Source organism: Chaetura pelagica, unplaced genomic scaffold (assembly GCF_000747805.2).
Source record: "Chaetura pelagica isolate M959 unplaced genomic scaffold, ChaPel_1.0 scaffold153, whole genome shotgun sequence".
Classification (NCBI taxonomy): Eukaryota; Metazoa; Chordata; class Aves; order Apodiformes; family Apodidae; genus Chaetura; species Chaetura pelagica.
Window position 1 is genome coordinate 2,327,004 of NW_009952707.1, and position 27,574 is coordinate 2,354,577.

At 41.7% G+C, this 27,574-nt stretch overlaps 1 protein-coding gene across 1 annotated transcript in view; it reads left to right on the top strand.

The window, feature by feature from the left end:
• Positions 1 to 27,574, top strand: part of SCUBE2 (signal peptide, CUB domain, EGF-like 2) — a 48,114-nt gene that overhangs the window by 7,567 nt on the left and 12,973 nt on the right. The window contains exons 2-16 of the mRNA XM_009994272.1: positions 1,547 to 1,669; positions 2,064 to 2,189; positions 4,663 to 4,797; positions 10,609 to 10,734; positions 11,130 to 11,246; positions 12,121 to 12,210; positions 13,799 to 13,915; positions 14,900 to 15,022; positions 16,796 to 16,912; positions 19,301 to 19,423; positions 19,924 to 20,040; positions 20,640 to 20,726; positions 21,373 to 21,477; positions 22,689 to 22,844; positions 23,204 to 23,407. Of these exons, the coding sequence (XP_009992574.1) occupies positions 1,547 to 1,669; positions 2,064 to 2,189; positions 4,663 to 4,797; positions 10,609 to 10,734; positions 11,130 to 11,246; positions 12,121 to 12,210; positions 13,799 to 13,915; positions 14,900 to 15,022; positions 16,796 to 16,912; positions 19,301 to 19,423; positions 19,924 to 20,040; positions 20,640 to 20,726; positions 21,373 to 21,477; positions 22,689 to 22,844; positions 23,204 to 23,407 (1,866 nt within the window). The remainder of the gene's footprint in view (positions 1 to 1,546; positions 1,670 to 2,063; positions 2,190 to 4,662; positions 4,798 to 10,608; positions 10,735 to 11,129; positions 11,247 to 12,120; positions 12,211 to 13,798; positions 13,916 to 14,899; positions 15,023 to 16,795; positions 16,913 to 19,300; positions 19,424 to 19,923; positions 20,041 to 20,639; positions 20,727 to 21,372; positions 21,478 to 22,688; positions 22,845 to 23,203; positions 23,408 to 27,574) is intronic.

Consider the following 27,574-nt stretch of genomic DNA (forward strand, 5'->3'; position numbering starts at 1 on the left):
GAGGCCCGCAGGCCTGCCTTGCCGCTGGCGTGCGGGGTCGGGGTCTCTTGGGCCGCAGCTTTGGGGGCAGCCCCGTCGCTGCTGCTGGGCAGGTGTGCCCGCCGGGCCGCCAGGAGTTCTCGGCCCTGCAGGGAACGCGCACGCAGCCAATGCCTCCTTCTGCCTGCTGCCTTTCCTTCCTCACCTGGCCTTTCCTTCTGCCCCTTCTCCCCGAACCCCACCAGCTGGCGGCCCCTCAGCAGTTCCCTGCAGCGTGACTTGCTCCCTCAGTTCCCCGCTTCCCCTATTTTTCATTGGCTTGACTTTTCCACTTGGAGAAGTGGATTCTGTTGCTCTCTCTGGCTCTTCTCTACCTTCCCCTTGCTTCCTGGAGGTGGTATCTGAGGACCCCATCGGTGCTGGGTGTGTGTGCACCTGAGAACAGGAGGGCACTGCTGCTGCAGCTCCGGCTTTTGCCGTTTCCTGCTGCCGAGCGCCGTTAGGAGTTAAAACTCCAGGAGTGCTTCCCGAAGTTGGCAACTCCTGCAGTACCTACAGGCATGTTTTGTGATTGAGGGGGGAAAAAAAAAAAAAAGAGATGAATGCTATAATTGTAAATGAGAGAGGTGCTGGCTGGAATTCCCTGTTAGAAAGTGATCCCTGCTATAAAAGTGGCTGACTATTTAAGTAGTCACCTTCTGCTGATACTCCTGCAATTAATCCTGTTATTTTAGGAGTCACTTTCTGTGCACACGGTGGGTGCTGCTTCTGCAGTTCTTCCTGTTAGCCAGTTGCTGGAAATCTTCCTGTTTCTGTGTCTGAATTCTATTCTGCTCTATGAAAACCTTCTGTTGGTGTCTTCTGCTGCCCATAACTTTTCTTTCTCTTCTTCTGTCTGCACTTTTTTTGTCACCAGGACTTTCTCCTGTTGGTGTTTACCTTTTTCTTCATTTCCTCTGCCCTGAAGTTTCCACCTGGGTATTTTGCTTCAGTGTGCTGTTCTTTGTGATGGCTGGCCAGGTGATTTGGCAATGCTGCTCACCAGATACTATTCTAATATTAAAAAAAATGGCAGTATTTATAAATTATACATCTGTTTAATGGTAAGTCAGTCTTCTAACTTGTTGATGGTGACTTTGAATGTACATTTCTGTAAATTCTTCATTTTAGCTTAAAAATAATTTGGCTTCCTGAGGGTGATGTCATGGATGTGATCAAGAACTCTTTCATTAATTGGCTTTTCTTAAGCAGAAATATTGACAGTCTCTAATGAATCTCTGTAAAACTGTTGGCTAAATCTCATGGAGGATCTAGCCCATAATAGATTATGTTGGATGTGTTTATAAGTGGGTACAAAAGGTTAGTACAAGCTTATCTGAATTGCATGCAGTACATTTATATGCAGGTAGAGCATTATAAAAATGCAAGTTCAGATACAATCTCTGCATGTCTCTGTGCACATGCACCACAGATGCTCAGCCTTGGGTCATCTGGGCAGTGATGTGTACAGGACAAGTCTTCTGTTCTCCACCTGCTGACATCCCTTCTGAATCTTGTCTTTTCACAGACGTGGATGAATGTGCCCTGGGCCTTGATGACTGCCACCCAGATGCTATTTGTCAAAACACCCCGAAGCTCTACAAGTGCACGTGCAAAGTGGGTTACACTGGCGAGGGGAAGAAATGTGAAGGTAAAGTGATGGGAGCACTGAGCCCTGCCTGTGTCAGCATGAGGGATTTCTAAGAAGACAGACCCGTTACAAATAATGGCTTTAGAGTATGGAGGATGATTTTAAAGAAAGATATTCACTGTTTCTTCACCTGCTTTACTTTTCCGTTCATAAAACCAAAGGCAAACAGGCTGCATGGCTTTTCACTAAGTAACATGACTTGGTCTAGTAACTAGTTTGTTGTCTAACCAGCAGCCTTAAAAGCTCTAAGCTACATGGAACCTCGGGGCATTTTGTCACTTTTTAGTCAGTGATGATTTTGGACAGCAGCTGCTACTCACATTTACACAGTTGCATCTCTGTCTGTAACGCTCAAGAAAGCATCCGTCATGTTGACTTTGGCTTTATTCCTTAGACATTGATGAATGTGATAATGACTTCAATGGAGGCTGCGTCCACGAGTGCTTCAACATCCCGGGAAACTACCGCTGTACTTGCTACGATGGGTTTATGTTGGCTCATGATGGCCACAACTGCCTGGGTAAGTAGTGCATTCATGAACATTGTGAGTGGTGATCCTTTAACTGCATCCATGGGAAATGCATGGTGATCTGTTGGGCTGAATCTGCCTGGCTAGAGAAGATTGTTCCATACAGGATGGCAGGTACTGATGTACCTCCCAGTGTGACTCCCCCTCTGTACATGAGGAAGATAATTGTGCTACATTCCTCTCAAGTGCTTTGGGTTAAAATGTGTGAAGTGCTATCTATTATTACACTAAATGAGTTTATGTAAAAGAACATGAGCTACATGTGCTATTGTCTTTTCTGTTCCAAAGTTAGTTTAGAATAATTTCTCAAGTATGTTTCTAGTCTTAGAAGTCTTCTTTCCCATAGGCCTGTAACTGTGGGCTTGTCACCCTTTCTGTGTCTGAGTACTTCCTGACATGCAGGCTGTAAGAAAAGGATGATTAGGAGTGTGCAGCAGTTGTATAGGAGAGACCACTGAAGTACAGAGGGACTAAACCAAATGCTTGGAATTTCCCTGGGTGGTTATTGTGAAGCAAAACCTTGGCAACGTGCTCGTTCACATTCAGCCCTTCATGGTAACCTCAGCTGAACTCCACAGTGCATTTACACAAATGCACTAGAGAGAAATAAGAGAGCCTTCTTATTATTTTAAAGTATCAGCAGATATTCTGCTTCCCTTTCTACTGGTGCATTCTCTTGGTATCCAGTAGCCCCTCTAGAGCATACTTCAGCCGACTTGTTTATGATCATTAAGACATAGACATAACTTAGACCAAAATCCACCACCTGCTATGTTACTGGGAAGCTGCTCAGTATGGCATGGCAGGCTTCAAAAGACAAAAATAAAATGTCGCTGACATACCATAAAATTTTTACAACCAACCTGCCAATGTTGAGATGTGATGGAAACGTTAAATAAATATTTGGGCATGCAGCAAATTGAATCACATCTTCTCTTAATCTGTTTATTTACTTTGTTCATGTCAGGGTTGCCCTGCTCTCACCCTTATTTTTGAAGGTCTCGACTGTGTGCCTGGGCTTAAGCCAAACAGACAATTACTTGTTGGAAAGGGATGATTTTTCTGAAAGCGTTCCAAAGTCTGTAAGACAGAAACATCTGCTGGAGTTCAAATCTGTAGCACTAAAGACTCATGGTGGCTGTTTATGCATGATTGTTTGCACATTCATATCACTGTGGAACTCTGAAATACCCAACTTCTCTGTGATGGAGAGATGTCAGCCGCTCTTTTTGCTACAGCAGGTCACATTCCTTTGCATCCAATTGGCTCACTCATTGCCTTCAGTAGGAATTAAATCTGTTGTAATACTATGATACGTTCCTTACTAAAAGCCTCTGTCTTTCTCCTTTTTGAGAAGACAGCTGTTTTATGCCAGAAATGCTACAATGTTAAATTAAAAACATTGTACTATTTAACACAGAAACAATGAACAGAACGGGGAGCAAACACGATGTTCATATGAATTTGCAAATGAGACCAGTGCTTTGCCTCAGCAACGTTTTGCCCTGGTTTTAAAGAGACTGAGCATTTTTACTTCCTGTTTAAATTGACATTTCTGAAAATTAGGGTAGGAAAATTCTCTGTTGGTAGTAGTTACAAAAACCTGCACTTTTTAAGAGGTAAAATCCCAAAACATGGAGGTTGAGATGAACATTCTGTTGTTCAGAGGCTTAGCTGAACTTTTTCGACTCTGTTTCTCTTGGTTATCTTGCAAGCAGAGCCTTTCTGTATTCTCTGGTATTTTTGAAGCTCTGAATATTGCAAAATCAACATTAACACTATTTCCAGAACTTCTGCTTTAGTCCTTGAGTGCAGTCAGGCAACACAGCAGCAGCCTTCCTGGTAAGTGGTGATGACCTAGAGTGGAGGCAGGATGATGATAGTTCAAACTGAGTATCAAATGTGATGTGTGAATTCTAGCCTGAGTGAAATTAAGGAGCAAGGAATAGGTTTTAAGATTAATTTATTTTGAGGCTTGTGTTTTTCTTGTTCCGCCTTTGCTGGGGCAGAACTTTCTAGAAAAACACCTTTTATAGCCTCAGTGGGTTTGGAGCCAAAGTTGCACCCCACTGAGCAAGACAAAACTATGTATGGGCTCTTGACCTAGATGTAAATGTGCTAAGCTGCTCCTATCCATCTGGACTGAGAGGCAGGGGATGTTCCCATAGGTGGAATGTCAAGCCCTGCTTCTGGCTCCACCAAGGCTGCTCTGCCTCAGTTGTAACCAGTAACTCCAGTTAGTTGGCCAACATTTATTTGGAGGCTTGTGATTGACTGGGCAAAGTGCAAACAGGGGAAGAGCAGCAGCAAAAATATGCTTTCCCAAGGGTGAAAGCACAACAACAACAGGCTAGCCTGGGGTGCCCAAGCTGCCAGGGTGTCTGTGCTGAGTATTGAGTAGCTGCTGCCAGTATGAGTGTATTGGTGTCAGAACAAAGCTGATCTCTCTCTGTCTTTCTTTCAGATACAGATGAATGCATGTTCAACAACGGTGGTTGCCAGCATGTTTGTGTCAACACCGTGGGGAGCTATGAGTGTCGCTGCAAGGAGGGGTTCTTTCTGAGCGATAACCAGCACACGTGCATCCACCGCTCTGAAGGTACTGGCTGCTCCCCTCTGGGCACCAAGCAGGAGTTTCTGATAGAACCTAATTGCAAAAAAAATCTCTAAAACAGCTTCAAAAGTATTTTTTGGTTGAGTTTTTCAAAGCTGTGAAGGGTCTTGAAGTCCTCATTCCTTTTAAAAGGAACAGTGTATCAGAATCTTCTAAGTGACTTTGAAGACTCTTTACATCCCTTCTGCCCCTTTGATCCCACCTGTATGTCAGCAGAGTTATGCTTGTTAAAGGCTGTGCTCCCCGTGTGCTTCATGCTCTGTTGTGCAACTCAGCTGTGTCCTCATCCAGGGAATAGCAACAGATGGAAGGACAGTGAGTTGTGACCATTTCCATTGGCTTTAGCTACAAGGCAATACCTGCATTACCTTCAGATACCTTTTAGATTCCCTGTACAGTGTTTAGGTTTCAGCTGAGAGATTTATTGTTTGTCAGCCCCTAAGGTATTCAAATCACATTCTTTGTTTTGAGTGAAACCTTTATGAAGCGACCTTTGAGAGATCAGAGAGTCTTGGATATCTAATTAGACATTGAATTGAACAAAATTATTTTGGATGCCCTTAAGGAATACTTTAAAGTGGTTGTTCAGATCAGGGAGTTGTCCATTGAACTGTACAGTGAATATCTTACTAAGAAGTATTTAAAGCTGCAAAGCTTTTTTTAATCTATGGCTTATTGTTGGCATGACTATAAGAGGAATGTGAGCATGAATAAACAAATCTTACTTTAAAAATCCCCATAATGGAGAGATCAACATTTATAGACATATATGGCCATCCACAGATGAGTGTGCTGAGGTGGCTGTCATCTGACATAGCTGAATTGATCTTTTGTTTGAATTAAGAATTTGTATCCTCAACTTCTCTGGTACTAGGCTTGGTCTCAGGGACTCTGCTGGTGCGTGGTGATTTTTCAGGTCATCACTCAGCCTGCAACGGCAGGGAGCTCCAGGAGTGGGGACAAGAGGGGAGGTACAGTGGTGGGGCAGGGCATTTCCCTTCAGTGATAGGTGCGTGTGCATGGATGATGGACCTAAGGATGGAAATCAGTTGCTTGAAGTCTTTGTCTTGACCAATGCCAAGAGGAGTAACTTCCAAATCTTTTTATTCTTACTTGCTGCTACTTGAGTACATTCTATGCTCCTGAACTAACAACAGTAACATTTTCCTCTCATTAATATTTATTCACTAAACTATACCTTTGGAATTCTATCTCTCTTATCTTATTTATAATACAATATATTTTAATGTTTTTGGAAAAAAAAAAGACTTTTTTTTCCAAATTTCCAATTAACTTGGGGTTGTGGGGTGTTTTTTGTTTTGTTTTTAAATGAAAAGGGAGAAGAACGATGCATTTTTCCCCTAAAAGCTACTGAACGAAATATGTTTTTGTGAAAGCCAGCCTAAGAGGAAAAAAAAATCCTTACTATTTTTGCCTGAAATGTCTTTTGTTTTCATACTAGGACACAGAAATGTCTGTTTCATTTTCTTCAAAAGTCATTTTTTTCAGATTATCATGCTATGCCTGTTTCCCTCTTGCCTCCCCCCTTAACTGTGAAGAGGTGCTCCCTGGGAATCCCCACTTTTTTCTTGGGTGGGAAGGTTTGTTGTAAACCTAATCTCATTGTTTTATCTTTCCCTTTACTTTGTTCCCACTTTTCTGCTCATTGCTGGGTTTTCTATTCTCTGCCTTGTGTATGCATCTCTCAGTGTATACTTTATTAGTTCTTTTTGGGACCTCACAGCATTGATTGAAACAGCATTTGGCACCTATTCAGAGTTGATTCTTATCTGTGATATAAGGAAGTATTTCCTTTCCTGTCTCACAGCCCAGTTAAAGGAGTGCATGCTTTCATGCTTGAGAGACCTTCCTAGTGATCTGCTACACTGGCCTTTAAGTACACAGAGAAACAGTGAACTGGAGTTGAGATAGGAGAAACAGAAAGGCTTGGGGTGGTTGTATTCCTCCTGATGACCAGTGTAGCAGGAGACCCTAAGAGTCACCTTCCCTTCCAACTTTATCTGCAATTACCCTCTATGTTCCCTGTCACCTGTCTGATGTGGGACTCAAGGTCAGGAAGCTATTACAGGAGAGCTTGATAATTAAATTTTATTTTTCATCTGATATGACTTTGTTGTTCTGAAGCACAAGGATTCTCTGAGGGGCTTGATGGTTCTGCCTTGGCACTGCTTAAACCACGGGAACTCAGAATGTCTTGGGAAGTTGTGCACAATCCCATTTTATCCCTTGGCTGGCTGCTCTGAATGAGCTCTTCTTCTACATGTGGGAGAATGGATTTACTTTAGGATAGTGTTACAGTAGGTTGCAGGGCAGCCATGCACTTGTAACTTGTTTCTCTGTTTAACTTGCTCCATATTAGAGAATACAAAAATTTGAAGGAAAACAGTTTTTCATGAGTAAATATGTAGTACATCCTGTGGTTGCTGCTGCTATGGATGACAGATCTTCCTACTCTCCTTTGTGGAGTTTCCCAGTTATAGCTCTGTTTACTAGTCTGAATCAATGGGAGTGAACTGGACCTGCAAGATGAAAACCACATTTGAAATCAAGTGTGGATTGAAGCTCGTACACAGGGAACCACCTCAGCTGTGCATCACCTTGCAATGTTCCTGACTGTGGAGAACAGGGATAACTGGAAAGCTTTTTGGAAAAAGTGGCCTTAACGCAAGGGTGTAGGAAGCATGAAAAAACACTAAAGCACTCCTGGGATATTCTGTTCTGCTGGCTATGCTGATGCTTCCTGCCGTTTGGCTGTTAAGAAGGTTCCTCTCAGAATCTGTAGAAGTTCTTTGTACAATTGCATCCTCTGCCCTATTACCACTCGTTTGCACGTGTCCTCAATGGAGCCTTCATACTCTTAGCAGGTTGGTGGTGATGTCTCTACATCATTTGTGTAAAAAAAAAGACAAAGATTTAATCACAGATCATACATGAAAGAGATTAGTTTTACATGCCCTGATAGGGAAATAACATCCTGGCTTTTTGCCTGTGTCTTGCCAGCGACAGGAATGCTGAGATCTCTCTGTAGTTTGCTGGGTAACTTGGCAGAGGTCCAAGCACCAAGAAGGATTTGTCTGCCTGGAGGGTCCAGGAGGCCAGGCTGGCACTGGATTCAGCCCTCTGGGCTGTGAGCGTGGCAATGAAGAGACTCACCCACCCCAGGACACTCCTGTGTCAGCAGGGCAGGGTGTCCTGTAAGAGAAGCTGCGTGTCTGGGAAGCACGTGGTGGAATTTGACCAAAATGTGGGGTTTGGTTCTGGACCACGAGCTGCCGTAGCAGCAGCCGCACAGCAATGTGGCCTGGGAGGCTTTGTGTCCTTGAAGGAGTTTGCAGTCGCAAAGCTTTTATGGTTTTAGAGACATTTCTTTCATATAACCTTATAAAATAGGGCTGAGTTGAAATCTACTGCCTCGGGAAACAAGCAGCAGCTTCATAGTAAATGCTAAAACTTTATATATGTATGTATCTCCTATGAAAGGCTGTCTTTGGGGTCACCTAGATTTGGGTGGGTTTGGTCATGTACCTTGTTACACAATGGATACTTTGTTATTAAAATGTGCCTTGGTTTGGAAAGTGCAGTTTTAGCCTTCTGTGCAGGCCTGATTGAATTCTGCTCACTCAGAACGGAGCAATCCCAAACTGAGCATTGAAATAATTTGTCTGATGTCAGTGAACTTTACCAAAGTACCTGCTTGAACAGTTTCCAATTTGGTAGCTCAATAGAAACAAAATAATAATTTTGTTAACTGAAATGAAGCTGCTAATTCTCTTCATGCTTTCTAAAGCCTCGGAGCTAACAGACCAAACCAACCTGCATGCTTAAGAACAGAAATGTCACAAAAACACAAGAGCTAATGAGGCTAATTTGTGGCCTCATAGGTTGTCTCCTGACAGCACAACAATGGATGACAGCTTTCCTGAGGGCTGTGTCTGTGTGCTGCAGGGTTTGAAGTGTCATTGTCTTATTAGACTTCTACAGAGTCCTCACTGTGGGAAAGGAATCAAAAAGCCAGTAGAGCAGAATAATCTAGGCTCTGCAGTGTCCATTCTTTTGTTGCTTAGAGCTGTCTTCAGAGAGAGCTGCAGCTTGTGCTTCAGGTGGCAGGAACAGTCATTTGCAGAGCAAGGACCTGGCTGAAGTGCAGTGGGATGACGGTGATGAGCTGATCTGGTCAAAATACAGTATTTCTGTTTCATTTAGTAATAAGGGTGCAAAAATGGCTGTGCAAGTTTAAAATACATACATGGTGTGCAATTGTTCCCTTCTCAGCAGAATGGTCACCCTTTTCATTCTCCCTGCTTGCATATCTGGTCAACTCAGTAGAAGTTCACTGAGGTACTGTGGATAATAGGCCCTTGCAGCCAAAGTCTGCTTCACTTGGTCTTCTCCATGAAGTGTTGTCACCAAGAAGAAAGAGCATTTTGGTGTAACACATCTAAGAAAACCCAAATCTACTTAAAGACAGAGATTTTGATGGCAAAAATGTATTCACCATATATACCTGAGGAGAGCATTCATTGTATTCTCTCCCAGTTTGGTAACACTGTAGAATACTTCAGCAAAAATCTGTGGTGTCCTGTAGAAGAAAAAAAGATTTTGATGGCAAAAATGTATTTACCATATATACCTGAGGAGAGCATTCATTGTCTTCTCTCCCAGTTTGGTAACACTGTAAAATACTTCAGAAAAAATCTGTGGTGTCCTGTAGAAGAAAAAAAATGGTATTTTTATTTAGTCGAGTGAGCCCATTTGATAACTCAGCCAGATGCTGTGTAGTTTCAAGTTGTGTGTGTACAAACTGTATCAGCGTCTTGCCAATGGCAAAGGTATTGATTTAGCTGGACCATGGGACAAGGTGAAAGAAGGTTTTACAATAATTCTAGGAACAATTCCTACCAGTTTAATTGACTTCAACTTTTTGCAAAGGCCAGACAAGACTCTCTGGCAGTCAATGAGTGCTGGTGCATGAACAGCTTGTAACTGTCAGACACAAAAATGACAGGATGTTTTTAGGAGAGGCACCACAAGGAAGAAAGTCACTAGTGTCACAGTGCTTTTTCATTTGGTTAAAAGAGGCACCAGCACTACATTCTGTCCAACTTGGAAGATGTGTAGAAATACAAAACACTGATATTCCTCCATGGAGTTATTTTGGGAGGTATTTACTGAAATGAGGAAAAACACCTCACAACCAAACAAAAAAAGTTAACAAAAAAACTGGCATGCAACAGATGTACAAACTGCACATCTGTCTGGTCACTACGTGGTCACTGCTGAGGTAGGTTATGACTTTGGGAACCTGCTTTGTAGGCCAGTAATTGAAATAGGGATGACTTCTGTGACTGTCAGCCTATGCATTCCTGTGTCTGGTGGCTGCTCATTTAAGCAGAGAACTAAGAACTTCACTTTAGGCTTTGATCTTGCCACTTTGCACTTTTTATAAAAGAGATAATGAGGTTTTATAAACACTGGTATAAAGTGGGAGCATTGTATAAGGGTGCAGATGCTGTACAAATCTAGGGATGTTGCTTTTTGACCTTGCAGTCAAAGAACATAGACATTGAAAGGATCACAGATCAAGAAACTTGGGGACAGTTGACTTTGCAGGATGGGACTTCTCTGCCTTTCCTGTCTGCCAGCTTGTACTTCTTTCCTAACACTGTAGAGTGTTCCCAGAAGCAGCAGACTGTTATCTCAGTGTGTATTGAACTGACTTTGACTGTTGCCTGCACACAGAGATGCTGATGCTCTTGCACTTGTCCTGTTTTGCAGAAGGGATGAGCTGCATGAATAAAGACCATGGTTGTGCCCACATCTGTAGAGAAACACCCAAAGGAGGAGTGGCCTGTGAATGCCGACCAGGATTTGAACTGTCCAAGAACCAGAGGAGCTGCATTTGTATGCAACATTCTGCATGTGCTTATGGTTTCCTAAAGTGAACAAATAGTGTTCTGTTTGCAGTGATGTGGGATTTGGTATGTTATAGCTCAGCTGGGATGCCATGCCTAAGCTGTCTGGATTTGAATTAAACTAGAATCAGTGGCTTTGCTGGACACTGGTCATACCAGTCTATTGGTTGCCACAGTATGTGTAGTTTGGGAGTTGTGGCATCATTCATAGTGAAGCTGTTTATCTGCATGAGACAGCTCTGCAGTGTTTCAGTCTCGCAGGGTTCTTCAGGAAAGGGGCATGTTAGGAAGGGCTATTGGATGGTCAAATGGAGACAAAATTGCACAGTGTCTTTCAAAGGTTCTGGAAGTACTTGTGAGATGTAACATATATTTTCTTCCCAGTAACATGTAATCATGGAAATGGTGGCTGTCAACATACCTGTGATGATGCTGATGATGGGCCTATTTGTGGATGTCATCCTAAGTACATCATGCATGTGGATGGGAAAACCTGCCTGGGTCAGTATACAGTGGAGGGAAGCAGTTTTCTGTTGGTGACTAACTCTAGAGTGTTGTGGCGTTGCTGTGTGTGCGTGATTAATGCTCCTCATAATTGTGTGGCTAGAAAATGGGAAGGAATCCAACGCTAAGATACCTGCTAGTGCATGAGTGAGTTGGTTGGGTTCAGGCAACTTATGTGTCCCTATATAAGTAGCTGTCTAATACTTGACACTCCTGCAGCCTGTGATTATCCCTTGTCCCTCAGAGGCCTGTCACTCACCAAAGTAGATTCTCTTCCCTTTGGTTTATTTTAGATTCAGTTTCTTGTATAGCATGAGCTGGAGAGTGTAACCAAACAGTATGCTTGTTAAAACCAGAACTCTGAATTCAATTAAAGTACTGTTTTTTGCAAGGCATTTGTCCCAGTGAAGAGGGCACTTAAGATTTATAAACTCTTTTAGTCTCTGGAAGAGTTTGTTGTCTGTTGATTGAAATCAAATGCTCAGGGATAACTGTCTGGTCCTTTTATTGGTTCATGATAGATGATCACTGTGTGCTCTTAACAGGACATTTCTTTTATCTTGTTGGTCTTCACTGCATCCATAGCACATCTGCTGTTGTATAAGGAACACTGAAGCAAACGTGAGTTGTAAGGAAGCAATAAAAACAAAGTATCTCATGGTTTTGATTTATGGGCCTTCATGATGTTCATTATTACTTTCTCTTTTAAATAAATGTCTGCCTAGTTAGTTCTGACTGTCTGATTAATTCAGTGTGTTCTGCAGCTGTTTGCATGTGTATTGAATACATACGTGTACATATGTATTGAGTAGCAGATGAGGCTTCTCGTCAGGTCACTTTTACTCATTTCCTATGTTCATGTTCCTTACAGAGAGGGAAGAGGCTGCTGTTGAAATTTCTGAGGGCAACACTACAGCAGGAGCTGATGTGGACAAGAGGGTGAAGCGACGGTTGCTCATGGGTAACAGTGCTTATCCAAAATAACTTTTCTGTTTGCTGAAACATTTTAGATTTAGAAACTGGTGGTTTGGTTTTTGTTTGTTTGTTTATTTATTTTTAATTGTAATCATAACTCTGGGCTGAATTCTTCCTGAGATGCTCCAGTCTCTTTTAAGGAAATAATCTTATTCCATAATGTATAAGAAGCTATGTATGTTGTTTGTGATGGTCAGAAGGAAGTGTCAGAAACTTGCCCTTAAAGTAGTGTCTGTTTCCATGGTTCTTATTCATCATGGAAATGCAGTACATCCCACTGTGCTACAATTATAGCCAGGTGATTGTGGAGGAAGCAGAGTTTAACCTGCTTCTCTTCAACTGAAAGACTGATTCTACATGGAAGATAACTGGACCCAGTGATGGTTTCCATCTAGAAGGATGTGTTAGGATACAAGACCATCTTGTTCTGCCTAGAAGTGTGCCAATCTGGCCCAGAATGCCAGTCTCTGAGGGTCTGTCACTACTGAACAGGCACTGACATGAGAAACAATCACAGTGGTCCCAGGGCAGCTGGGTCAGTGGATGTCCACCTCTCAAAAGCCTTTACTCTAGGCAGTCACAGTGATTTTCTGTCCTTATTGGCATTTGCCACAGAAGTGGCATGGAAGCTGAGGAAGAAACCACCAAAAGTATAGGATTAGCTCTGAGCTTCTGCATCATCTAAATGAATAGCCTCATTAAAAAGAAAAAAGACATTTCTGTGGAAAAGGGAAGAAAAAAGGGTCACTCTGCCTTCAGGTTGGACACAGCCTCTCAATAATGAGATGAGAGAATGGGAGGGAATAAACTTGAGAAGAAGTAATGTATGCTTGATGCTGCATAAAACTAAGAGACAGAGCTAGAAAAAAGGTTTCAAAAAGCAGACATAGAAAAATTACCTTTGCAGCTCTCTGAATCAATATGTGCTGGATAAAGCAGTATTTGTCCAGCCAGTGGAAAGATGGTGGGACTGGCTGCAAGAGGAGGAGTGCCAAAGAATGAGTTGTTTCTGTTTAGCTGGGTGTGAAGAACTGTATTTTAGGACTGTTCACTAGGAAGGTTTGGTGAGATTTAGACATAGTTTGCATAGGGGGAAGTTAGAGGAACAGTAGGTTGAGATGGCACCTGGGTCATGACCCTGACAGAGTGCTCAGTGGGGGGGTAATCAGCCATGAGTGGGAGCACAGGAAGCATGTGAAGGAGTATTGGGAGGGATTAAGAAAACTGGTTTAGTAGTTCTGAGTCTAACCAGGTGTCTGAGCATTGACAGCAAGTGTCAGAGGATCAGCTAGGATGTGGTGTGGGCACAAGGACACTGACTGACAGGAAGGAGCAGGGATTTGTGTCTAAGGACGAGAATATCCAGAGACAATATCTTAGTCTGAAGACTGTGAAAAACCTGCACCTGGCTGAGGCAGGGTTTTTCCAGCACCTGCATTTAGTACTTGCTCATGTATACTAGACTAAATGTGGTGGAGCAGCAGTGTGCTTGGACCTGTGCCTTGTATCACATGATGTCTCTTGTTACCATTATAATATCCCTGAGCAAACTTCAGCTTCATCTTGTTGGCCAGAAACGTGTGCAGTAAATAATGGTGGCTGTGACCGAACGTGTAAAGATACATCGACTGGAGTTCACTGCAGCTGTCCTGTTGGATTCACTCTCCAGTTTGATGGGAAGACATGCAAAGGTGAGTTCTATACTTGTGGACACATGCATACCAACACCTTGCTGTAAGGTGTTCATCTCCAAGTGAAGTTTATCCAGTGTCCAGAGGAAACCAATGTGTGTCATCTGACCTAGGAAAGGGCTGCAGCCAGGGACAGGCTCTGCTTCCATCGCATCAGGCGCAACGTGTGCAGAGAATCTCTGCTTCTCTGCCCTCCCTCTCACCACTTCCACCCCTCCTGCCAAGGTGGCCTCATTTTTCACAGATGAAGTTTGGCAGGAGGTAAGAAAGTTCTGTGGTAGGGGTCAGTACTGGGAGAAGTAGGTGTGTAAGTTCTTATGAGCAGAGTCCAATGGTCTGTTATTTCACCCTCAGTCAGCTGGGTATTAGAGCAGTTTGTAAGTAAATATCAGTGTGTAAACAGGAATGTGTGAGTAGAATTACTTATACTGGTCTGAGCAGCTCTAAGGAGAGTACTGTCAAGGAGCAAAGGGACATTTATGTTGTATATTTGAATAAGTTTTCTAGTAATTAGATATTACGCCTGTTCTGCTCGGTAAAAACGATGGAGTCTCTGTGCCTGAGTCAATTACTATTAGATAAAAAACTCATTCTAATATTGGCATGAAAAAGACAGAGTAGCTCAGGACGTCTGTGTCTGAGATTTCTGCAGGGCTTAGGAAGAGGAAACTGAGAGAAGTTTTACAAAAGTTAAAACCTGTTAGAGAGCATTTAAGCCAAAGTGTTTCCAGGCAGAATTTAGGGAAATGGTCTTTAGTGAGTATATGCCCAAACGTAACTGACCACAGTATGTTAAATGAAAGCAAATAACACTGTCATGGGGCTGAATGAACTGGATCTGATCTTCCTTAAAATTTGTAATGTCTTGTTAGATTTTTTTTCTGGGCTTCTCTAACCAATTGGATATGACCATTTTCTAGATCTGGCAGTGGAAGTATGTTGAATATACTGTGTTTATTTGCTGAAGCACTGTTTCTGTTACAGATATTGATGAGTGCCAGTCCAACAATGGAGGCTGTGATCATTTCTGTAAAAACACTGTTGGCAGTTTTGATTGCAGCTGCAGAAAAGGATTTAAATTATTAACAGATGAGAAGTCTTGTCAAGGTATGTGTCCTAGAGAGACGATGGAAGTAGAACAAGTTAGCATGGCTTGGACATCTACTACAATGATGAAGTGATAATGGACTCCAGAATAATTTTCATGCCTCAGTTTTGTGTTGTTTTGGTGTTTTTTTTTTTTTCTGAAACAGCTGTTGAGTTAATACAGTTGGCTTGATACTATCATAGGAAGTATGTTTAATGGCACAGTGAACTATTATCTGGACGTGACAGAGATAGCATCATATTGAAAAGCTTTTTATGAGGATAATGCTTCCTTCTCCCTCTTCTATTAATGATCTTAAAATAATTTACAGGGAAAAATATCTCACTGTCCATCTTACTGGCTAATTCACCATCACAGTAAAACTTGTTTTTTAGTGGCACATGTAGATGCCATGGGTTCATTAAAGAAAAAAAAGATGCAACATGATCTATGAAATTATACGCCTGTAGGCAGACTGGAATCACTATTCCCCGAAAGATCATATAGCATTTGATTTTTAGGATGGCATGGATTTCTCCTGTGAGACTTACAAAGTGTATTTGCTTTTCTGTGTAGTGTTTTATACATAAAGAGTTAGCAATCCTGTTTAGGCTGCTTAAATACATAAAAATGTAAAGAGCAAAATGGTCCATGGTTTTGTAAAAGCTACAGTATGAACAATATAAAGCAAATCAGCCAGGTGGGGAGGTGAATAATTCCATCTCTTAGACAACCATCTGACATTAATGATGAATTTCAGGAAGCCAAATTGATCAACAGAAAATAATTTTCACCTGAGTTTTTGGTGCATTCTTATAATTTTTAAAACATAAAAAGAAGGACATCTCTTTATATGGAACCAACTTACTATAAAACAAGGTTCTCAAGACACTTTTTAAATGAAATCTAATTATGACTGTATTTTAAAGAGTTGCTTCTCCCTTTTGTCCCTGTCACTTCTGTTCCTTCCCCTAGATTGTTTGAAAAGTGATATCTTGTAGTGTGGCAAAACCTGAGAAAAAAGAATGATGTGATGTGTCAGTGATGTTGATGGAAACTTTTTTGTGTCTTTCAACATTCTTGCATGGCATGCATAATGTGCTAGCACAGAAGTTTTAGGTGCTTTTGATGGTATAATAAACAGCCAGGGCTCAAAAAATGATGGGAATGTTACCATTTTACCATTCCATTCACTGAGATGATTAGATGTACTAACTATGCCTTACAAAGAAGATGTTTATAAAGTGATTGTAATGCCAAGGAGAACATTCATTGGAGAAAACTGCTATCTTGGCAGCTTTTAATGACAGACATTGAAGGTTAAATATACACTATAATGGATCCATGTAAAAAGTCACCCAAGTATTCCAGTCATCCATCTTCAGGTGCATCTCAGAGAATGTGGTGATTCTCAGCAGACTTAAATCAGACACTGCATGTTCATGTAGAGTTAAAAATGTGGCCTTTGCTTTCATTTATGGGGATTTATGTAGATCTTATGTAGCCTTTTCTTAATGAAAGAAGAGTTTTGTCAGCATTTTTTTTTCCATAGAAGAGGAACAATTTATTTTAAACATGATTGTACAAATGTAGCAGTTTTTGTGTTTGCCAAGCAAAAAGCTTGTTTGGAAAATTAACTGTTCTTTTAAAAGTTGTTACTTCACTGTGTTACATTATTTGCTTTAAAAGAATTTGCTTAGTTTACATAAATCTGCACATCTCTCTGTCCAACTCTGTTAGCTCACCAGTGCTTCAGGCTGGAAAGTACTGATGTATCCCTTTAAAACTTGCAGACATTGATGAATGTTCTTTTGAACGGACGTGCGACCACACGTGCATCAATCACCCCGGCACCTTCGAGTGCACTTGTAACAAAGGATATGCTCTCTATGGCTTCACACATTGTGGAGGTGAGTTATCAAAAGACATTACTGATAACAGTCATGCTGATTGAGTGCTGTTGCCACCCATGTAATGAGTGACTGCGCAGGACATAAACCTATGTGTGTGCAACAGGCATGTAGAGTAAATTGTGCTCTTTGCCACAATAAGGAGGCACAGCAAAAGTAGCAACTAGTCCTGCCTATTTCTGTCGTTGCTCAAGTGATTTTCCCTTCCCACCCTGCTTTCAGAAAGCACCTGTGGCTGTTAGAACAAACTAATGCATTTTGCACCTGGCTATGAAAGCCATAATTTGATAGATTTTTCACATGGAGAAGTGTCACTGGTTCCAGTGACAAGTCAGTGGAATAGAACTTAAAGAACAGGAAGCTCTGGATGACTTAGAATATTATGGTTTTGCAGATTGCCCTTGTGCAAATGTGTTGTAGGTTGGAATTTAGCTGATGTAGTACCACTGATTTACACTGACCAAGATAATGCTCTTTCCTACAAGAAAAGTTCAAGGAAAGAGAAAAAGATGTTCACAGAACTTCAGTGTGTGTCAAGTGGGAATATTTCTGCAACAAATGCCTAGAATTAACACACGGAAACATGGATAACTGGACACTAAATAGAATGAATCCTGTTCTATTTAAGGTCCAGACAATACCTTACTGACTCTATATGCTTACTTAATTCTGAGCAAGACCTGTTCATCTCTGAGGCAAAATGGCACTTGGAGATAACAAATCTGAGATGACTGTGCCTGATCTGTTTCTAACTTCTGCCTCTAGAAAGACTGCAAAGGACTACAGGGCTACAGCATCCCTGTATTTTATCCTGATGAGCAGGGAATCCTGTCTGGATAGAGAGTAACACTGTTCATGTGTTCTACTTGCTAAAAGAAGTCTGTTCTCATTAATTCCATTTCTTTTGGCCACCAGTGAGGGAAAGTAATTGTGATTTTACTGTTGGCTGCTAATTGGTCTCCTCATATCATACTCCTGTGCAGAAGATGTTAATCCTTTTTCCATCTTAAGGCCTTAATTTACTGGCATTTGCAGGCTGTGTCAGAGCTGGTAGGGATATTGAGTGTACACCTTCTGACTTATATGGAAGAAGTCAGTAAGTGCTGGAGATAATAGGTTCCTATTTCATGCAGCATCCTAACAAAAGGTCAATAAAAAGCAATGATTTGGGCCAATTTTGTGGATTCTTAGGCAGAAGTAGCAATTTAAGGTGCTGCTTCTTTCTCCATTACTCCTCTGCTGCTCATTCCTATCTCTGCTGTCTCAGCTTTGTTAGTACCGTATTTTCCCACTGAAATCAGCTCAGTTTTGTAATCTGTTTCACAGTGTTTTCTACCAAATTTTTACCTGTCTAGAGGGGGGAACAAATGGCTGGGGAGAACAGTGACAAGAACTTGTTATTACCACTGAGAAATGCATAAGTATAAGTGAGTACCCTCAATTGCACAAACTCTGGGACTTGAAAGAGATTTCTTGATGGCAGCTTTCTAGGTTTATGTATAATTGCCATAAAGCTACCAGAGAAGCAAAGCAGTCATCAGGGTGGATCTGAGTAGCAGAGACATCAAACTTTGCATTTCCCTTTGTTGGAATTAATGAGATTCCTGTCGGCCCATTTCTCCAGCCAGTTGAGGTCCCTCTGAATAGTGTCACAACCATCTGGTGTATCAGCCACTCCTCCCAGTTTTGTATCATCTGTGAACTTGCTGAGGGTGAACTCTTGTCTCATCATCCAGGTTTAATGAAGAGGATAAATGTATTGGTCCTAGTATTGACCCCTGGGGTACAGCACTGGTGAATGGTATATTCTGCATCAGCATGCAAGGTTGCACCAAAGGCAGCGTGTTGTGTATGTTGTGCTGTCAGTGGTTGCTGCTACTGGCATTTATTGGGTGGGGCAAGGCCCTGAAACTGGACAATTGGCCAGGATGGACAATAGTGATCCAATGGTGTTATTTGCTCACATGGAGTCAGTGTTCCATGGGAGTTGTATCTGAGCACTTAGGAGGATTGATTAGTATGAATCCTGTCCATGTTTGTCTTTATTCCAAATTAGAAATCCTAATTAGCCAAACACAGTGTAATGCAGTCTTGATTTGGTCTCCTTTGAGCTAATTTGCTATTGTATTTCTGAGGCTGGATTTTTTTAATTATGTGGCTTAAGGACATACCTAACATCTCCCCTATCACAGCATTTGATCAGTTTTGACATTTATCAAAGGATTTCCATGAGAACAAAAGTGTTTCAAGGTGGGCGTCCAGCTAGCATTCCTGGAAACTTTTCCAATCCCTACTAAGTGGTATTTGTGTATATTTACTTAGTGGAGTTAGACTACATAACTTTGGCAAGAGTAACTTTTTAAAAGTGTTTTTACCTTTCCTCTGTAGATATTAATGAATGTAGCGTCAACAATGGCGGTTGCCAACAGCTGTGTGTGAACACGCCAGGAGACTATGAATGCCTCTGTCACTCTAACTACAAATTACACTGGAATAAAAAGGATTGTGTTGGTAAGAGGCCTAGTAAATACATTTCCACTCCTGATGTGTCTGATGGCCATGTGGTTACAGTCAAATCTGAGCATCTCTGTTTGTCCAGTTAAGTGGTGTGAATCATCGTTCCTGGGATTCTGCTTCACTTTTCAGTCAGGCATGATGGTACTGATGTTGAAACTGGTAAAAAAAAAAAAAGGCAAAAAAACTCCCCCAAAACAGGAGATACTTTGAGGGATTTTGATGCTTTCTTTCCTGTGCTTTTATCCAGCTAATTCTTCTACTTCCTTTTGTTTCTCTGCATGAGAAGGTTTGCTGATGGTAGCTTTGCCTAAAAGGAAATTACTTCTGTGGGGTGATCTTCCAAATGATTTTATTTTGCTTTGATTTTCTGTCTAAACAGCATATTCATTACATAGGTGCTCTCAAGTAACAGCTACAAAAGCAGATGCATGCTCATTTATTAATAGTGTAAGTAGATGTTTTACTTCTGTAAGTATTTGTTTTATCCGATTTAGAGACAAAGGGTCCCTTTCCTGCTAATGTGTCACCCAAGGTCTTGCTGCACTGCATTAAGAGTGGTGGGAGCAATAGATGCTTCTTAAGCTGCTCCTCGGATGTCCAGGTATTTTCTGGTAAGTCAAAACCAAGCCTGTGATTCTATAGTGTAAGAACAGCAAAACTCCCAGCACAGAAGCCCCAAGAAGCAGACAATCAACAGAGACCTTTCCTCTTTCACTACGGATAATAAAGGGCTATATCCCTGCCAGTGTCCCAGGAAAGCCCCCCCTTTGCTTGTCTTTTATAACCACTCTACCCTCAGATTCCCTTCTCATGACAACTGTCTATTTGAAGCTGGGGAGGACGGGGCAGAATTCTCCGTGCTCCCTGGGCCATTCCTTAATTGGCCCTGAGAGCTGCTGCTGAATGGGGTGAAGACATTCCAGCCCTGCGTGGGGCCTGAGATTTTCCCTGCACAAGCCCTCCAGCCCCACAGGACACAGCGTGCAGGCTCGGACGGTGCTTACAGGATAGATGCTGCTTTTCTTCCTCAACCCTTTAAATTGCTTAGGAAGAGAGAAGCTCTAATGTAGGGTATTTCATGAACCACCTTGAAAAAGGTGAAGATCATGGTGTCAATCAACAAATTAAAATTTATTTTATACTACAGGAGTCTTCAGTCTGTGCACGATGCCTGTGTCTTTAATGTCTTTCTGTCTGGTCTGTCTGTTAGGAGCACAAGATGCCTATACCCTCACCTGTGGCAGGTCAGCTCAGCTTAAGAAAAAGCAGGAAAATGCAAATGCATCCAGCTGGTTGGGTAATCACTAGATTCACTGTTGCATGTTTTGACTAATTTTGTGTAATAGATAACTGTGAAATAAGGGTATTTCTATTGGCTTCCTATTTTCTCTCTCCATTATACTCCATTTTTTCTTCCTCATGATTGCAGTTCATGATTACAGCAGAAAATTTGACTTGTGATGCTTCATCAGCATCACCCAAACTAAAACTTAAAAATAAGAGAAAAAGATTAGTAGTGAAATAAACAGCAAGACATCCAGACTGAACAGCGTTGGCAGCATAAAATACGTTTAGGTTGAGCTGTTGGACATTAAAGTTTAGAAAGCATTTAAAGCTAAATAAATAAGAGGTGCTATTTTATATATATATAAAAATTACATTCTGAACTGTTTTGGAGTGTTTAATTTTATTTCAGCTAATCTTTATTTGATTTGCCCAGTCCAGACTTTTTTTTTTTAATACAAGCTGTCACAGTTCATGCCAATTCCAGCTGTGAAGCAGCTTTGTAGCATCAGGAAGCTGGCATCTCTAGGTTTTCTGTAATGACCACTTTTTCACTTTATATCAGCGTATTTTTGGGGTCATCATTAAAACGTGACTTTAGGGTTACCTAAATTTTCTATTCCTTTTTTAAAATAACATGTCATTGTTTCTTCCTGAAGATACTTCAGCCATCAAGATAAGTGTAACCTTTAAATTAAATGAAGGAAAATGTAGTTTGAAAAAGACTGAGATGTTTCAAGAAGGTCTGGAACAGATGATACCAGGTATGAATATAAAAACACAGGTAAGCAGGTTAGAGCCATAGCTCAGGGGTTACTAAATGCTTTCCAGGTATGAAGTACTCCATAAGCAAAGCATTAGAGGACTTCAAACTTTCTGCTCTTTGCTGACCTCATGAATCACCCTCCTTCCCAGCCATGGATTCTTGCAGTGGTTACTGCACAGGACTTCCCTGTCACAACCTTACAGTCTTGCTATGAAAGCCCTTCTCCTTCTTTGTTTGTACTACTGCCAGTAAATACTCAGTAAAATCAACCATTCTTTTCATTCTTTTGATTTCTTCCTTTCCTGTCTCTTACTCTCCCTTCTTTTTGTTCTTTCCTTTCTCACCTGCTCCTTAATGTCTGATGCCCCAGTGAAGAATCTCCTGGCCTTTTAAGCTAACTCTATTGCCAAAGGGTTTTTGCTCTTTTCTCTTGTCTTCCTTTTATACTTCAGCAGCTACAGATGGACACAGTGAGGTCAGCTCTTCCATCTGTTCCAAAGCAGGAAGTATAGCCTGGGAATTTACAAAGTCAGCAAAAAATGAGGAGGAGTACATTTAGGAAAATAAAAAAAAGACTGGGTGAAGAAGTCACTAAACACAATGATGAATCAGCATGTCAGTTTGTTTGTCCTTATAAGAGTAACAGTGAGAAACAGCACTAGATGCTCAGTGAAAAGTTACATACTCCAGAACCAAAGCTTATTCGGGGTGTTTAACTAAATCTTATTTCCTCATTGAAATCCTGACAGTGGGCTCCAAATGCCCCATGTGTGCAGCCACTACTTAATTTAAATGCCATTGTAAACTAACATGTTTTACACATGCTTCATGTGAGTGCAATTTTTTTTTCCCTCCAGTAGCCTGCCTGATGCAGGTAGTGTCAGGGCTTTAAGATGCTTTGCAATTCATTAGAGCCTGCTAGGAAAACCCAGGGAAAGGAGGCTGAGCACTGCAGCCAGGCTCTCATCCCAGCAGTGCACCATGCCTCAAACCCACTGCAGTGCCAGAATTTCAGCCTCTGTAGGATGGAGTCACGATTTGGTGTGAGGGTGTACAGCTGAGAAACTGGCCAGGCTGTTTGTTTGCTGGCATGTGGAGATGGTCATTTGCTCCCCTTTGACTCTTCATGACAACTTATTGCTGACCACTAGTGAATGTTCAATGACATAGCTGGCCAAGCTTCTGCTTCCTTTAATTTTGTTCATACAGAGAGACATAATTCGGTACTGGAGAGCTTCCACTATGTAAACCTAACATGCAGCTCTGGCAAGAAAGTTCATGGAGCCCTCAGTAGACTGGCAGCGACTAAAGAAATCTTTATCACTGCGGACTTTGAGCTTGAAACAAGCCAAAAGGAGGTGACAGGTTGGTTGGAAAATAACCCAAGGTGCAGTTTGAAGCTTTTTGCTGTTTGCTCCTTAACTTCTGTATTTTTCGCTTCTCTCTGTATGCAAAATGATAATAAAAAGTATCTCCTGTTTTGAAAATGAATTTTAATGCTTCAAAAAGAGTGAGGGATGGGGATAGTTTCAAAGCTCAAACAGCTTCTCGTGAAGTCTTGTGACCTGAGTAATTTTCTTCTAGCCTGGTGATGCTGCCCTTAAGGATTTCAGACTTGTCCACAGAAGTTGCTTTCTCGATGATTTGCACTGGTTGGTCTTTTGAACGGGGTGGATTTTTGTGCGTGGTCACTTACAGCAGCTTTCGCTCTGGGTACTTTTCAGACACGTGTGACTTGCGCTGCGCGCGGAAAAAGACGGAGAAGAGGTTCCGTAAAACCATCCGCACCCTGCGGAAAACTGTCAGCAGGGACCAGTTCCGTGTCCGTGTCTCTGGCACAGACCACGAAGTGGCCAGGAAGTCCCTCAAGCCGTCGGAGCCTCAGCAGTCTTGTGGTGCAGGGCAGATGCACGTGGGTAACAGATGCGGTAAGTCCATGTCAGTTCAGAGCAAATCATCACGTGTGTGTCGCTGTTTTCCTCGGGCCTGCTGAGCTCGCGGGGACCGTGGGATGCTTGTCTGGAGAGAGGGGGACTGTGTGTGAAGCAGGGGTTACTGGTTGTGCTACTGAGATGTGCCCCTCCATGTGTTTATTGTTGGCAATTGCTGTGTCACAGAGCAGGATGAGGGCTCAGTGCATTGCATGCTGGCACAGCCCAGAGGCTCAGAGGTGGGTATCCTGGGAGGAACCTCAGGCACCAGTGGCCTTGACATCGCTGGTGTTGTTTTTAAGACTGCATTTAATATCCAGTGTAACACTGTTTCTCAGCTTGTGAACGTGTCATCTCTCCCTCATTCCAAAGAAAAGGCTGAGCAGAATTTGATGCAGTCACATTCTCTTCACTGATTAAGCTCTGAATTCCAGAGAATCTTCGTGACAGAGTTATAAATTCGTGGAGAATAGGGGTTTTATAGGCCAGTACTGAGAAAGATCTTAATTATCATGGCACTGGAGGGCACCATCATAATGCAGCCCATAATAAGTGCTTCCAAAGCACAAAAGTTAAGAAGAGGGGTCAGATGTTATCTTAATGGGCCTAACAACCATGACAGCTAATTCAGGCTGCATAGGGTAGGCAGCATGTAGGTGGTTTTGTGAATCAGCAAGCCTTTAAAATGGTTGTCAGATCAAATTAGTTTGTCTTCCAGCAGCAATCTATTTGGCCTCAGAATAGATTTTCCAATCTGGTTTTGCTAACTCTGGAAAAAATTGGATTCACAGAATAGAAAACTGAATTAGTGTTTTTTAAAACATCTGTGCAAGCAAGCAGGCTAGGGAATTACTCAGGAATTCTGTCAGAAAAAAACTGTTTTCTTCTTTTTTTTTTTTTTTGGTAACATTGTAGTAAGTCTGAAAAACTTTGGAAAGTTCACCCAAGATGAGTTCATACTGATGTTTTCAAGCTGTTGTGTTGGATGCTCAAGGAAGGCTTTGAAAAACTGTCAGTCCATTGTACAGAGTACAATATGGATTTCAAGCCATTTGTGATTTCATCTGGAAACAATAGCAATGAGTGGGCTAAAAAGGCTGCAGGTAGGGAAGGCAACACGAGTTACAATTAGGAATCAGGACAACAAAGAAACAATTTTTTTTTTTTTTTTTTAGGTAGCTGCAGAACCAGTTTAATTTCTCATTACAAATGAGAAGCTTACATGACATTTCTGTGCTAGTTCAGGGAGAAAGGGGGTTTTTGGAGAATGCCTGGAAAATCTCTTCGGCATGGTAAACACAAAGAGCCTGTCCATGGTTGAAACAGAGACACGAGGCATATTGAAGACAAATGTTTTGAAGAACAACTTGTAAAAGTCAAGCCTCTTCTGTTGCTGAATTGGTGCTGCAGTTTACATCTTAGCAGGTACTGATAGGATTCCCTGTGGGTCTTAAGCCTTATGGTTCGACTTGCTGGTGCCTAAAAGAGTGGGATCACTGAATGCATCTTTCTTTCTTCAGCTGGAGTATTCAGACCATACCCTTGTGTAGATTTGCTGTGATTGAACAGGAGATGGAACTTGCACCACAGCCTATTACTTGCATGGATGCTAAGAGGGCATCTCTTCTCCATTTGCATGTTCCCCACCATCTTTGAAACCTCTTTGCATCCTTTGTCAGATGGCTGTGAGTTCGACTGAAAGTTCACCTAGTTGCTGAGGGGACATAACAGTACACCCAGAGGCAGTGCTGTTACATACGCCTCATTTCCTTAGAAAAAGCTGATTGTCCCAGTGTGGATGGTAAAGGCAGCACTGCTGCTTTGGCTGCCAGTCAGAAGGAGCAAAGAAATAGACTGAGGAGAAGAGAATGGAGTGGGAGCAGTGTGGAAGAAGGTAGCTCAGGGATGTGTGTGGGTGAGTCAGGGTTTTGTGTTTTGTTTCGGTCTGATTGTTTTGCAGAGTTGCTGAGAACTTCTGGACAGGATCGGGGCCCTGCTTATCTAAACACACTAATGATTCTGGGAAGAAAGTGGGTCCATAGCAAAAGAGACCAGTTCAGCTGATGGATTCAGTGCAGGTGGAGGATGTGGTCTCTGGACAGACAGAGAACTTTGGCAAAGAGATTTTGCTCAGTCTGACCAGAGGAGCAGGAAGCAATGAGGGAGCAAAGTCAGTCCAGGGACTTCTGTGATGCAGATAGTGAGTAAAGTGCACGTTTCAGGTTATTGTTTTAAAATACATTTTTTAAAACAAAATGCTTGGACTACATCTAAGTTAGATACAGTTTTATTGATTAAGACAGTCTTGTACTGGTCTTCTTCCTGTGGTAGACTTCTGGCACAACACTGTCTGAAACATTAATTGCCCCTGAGCAGCATAAGAGGGAAAGTCCAGCTCCTGCTCTGACAGGTTTTGACTTGGGCAGCTGGCCTGCAGTTGCAGCAGCAAGCTGGGCTTCTTCTGGTGTCACACTTATGGTGAGGTAGTACTTTTCCTGATTTTCCTGTCTTAACTCCTACTGACTGCAGCAGGGCACAGCACAGAATGAAATCTCCTGAAGGGCACCAGGAACAGATTAGGTGTGATTTCTAAGGTATTCAATAATTCTTACTATGCTGAATGGCTGCATGTGTAGATCTGCTGTTCCTAACACAACTGTTGATAGTAAAAGGGAGTTCTTCACTGCTGATTCTGAGGCATAGTGTATTTTATTTTAACTGTGCTGTGTAAGGCACAGCAAACTGTTCATGATGCTTTAGAGGTTCAAGTGTTGCATTTGTCTACCTTATGTCTGAGTTCTGTGTCAGTGAGTAAGCATATATAGCATTGTCTCATGCTGTTTAATTTGATTAAGTCCTCTGAATGGCTTCCAAGGAGCAACCAGCAGTACGTCTCTACTAATGTATATCACAGGAAATACAAAATGGAACTTTCATCAGCCTTCTCAGAGAACTGGATTCTTGTAGCAGAAGCATGATCTTTCCACACTGAAGTAAACCTTCAAAAAAGGTAGAAAAGAAGCATGTTTAAATGGCAGTGCTTCAAGACTAGATGAACCATCTGAGGATGCTGGAAATGCTACATGCTTCTTTGAGAGATTTGTCCTGGGGAGATTGCAGTTTTATTCACAAGCCTGGCTATGAGTATTCATTCTGCATTGTGAGCTAGACTTCAGACAGGTTTAACAGCTAAAGACCAACTGTTTAAATAGCAGCAATTCCTTATCAGAAACTGATTTATGAGAAACTTCTGTATCGAAAGAGAAACTGGTATCTATTTGGACCATTTTGCCCTCAGGCACTTTCCACTGAGAGAGGGAGAAACAGCAAGCAATGTAGCTGCTTTTCCATTCTTTAAAACTCTGTCATACCTAGATGACATCCCATGGAATTAGAAGTACACCTTGCCTGTTCCATGTGGGTTGTTTGTTTTTTTTATTCACATTGGATACATGAATACTTTAAGAAGTAGGAGGCAATGAAAAGGGCTGTTCCCTGAACTTGCTGTGTAACAGGAAGTGTGAGCAGTCCCTTGATGCACAAGTAGTGGCAAGTGGATTTATCCAAAGAGCTTTTGCTTCAGAGAACAGCAAGCATGAGCAGCACTGGGTACAGGCTCTGCTCTGAGGTAAATGCTGAGCAGCTTTATCTGATGTGGGAGGTGTTGATGCATTTTATTGCTCAGCACTTGGCAGTTTTGTCCCCCAAGTTTGGAGGATGCAAATAAAATATTAGCATTTCATACACAATTATGAACCACATCTCAGTGTTTAGATGTGGTATGATGCTGCTGTTATAAAAATATGAGAGAGAGATTAAAAGAGAAAAGCAAAGTGGTGCCTGCCTTTGCAATTGTTCAATTAATATTTCTGCTACACAACAGAGAACTATATGTTGCCTTTTATTATTTTTTTTCTATTTTATAAAAATCTGACAAGGAGAAATGAATTATTAAATGGGAGAAAGGATGCTGTTTTTCTGCTAACCTGCTTTCTGTAACAATCATAGATTGAAGACATAAATCCTTAGGAGGTGTAACCATCTCATGTGACCTAAATGTGTGAACCAGTGAAACACAATCACTTAAAGAATGCCACTTCAGAATCAATTTGCATCAGTTATTGGTGATTCTCCTTATAAAGTCAAGGCATCATTCTTAAGAAC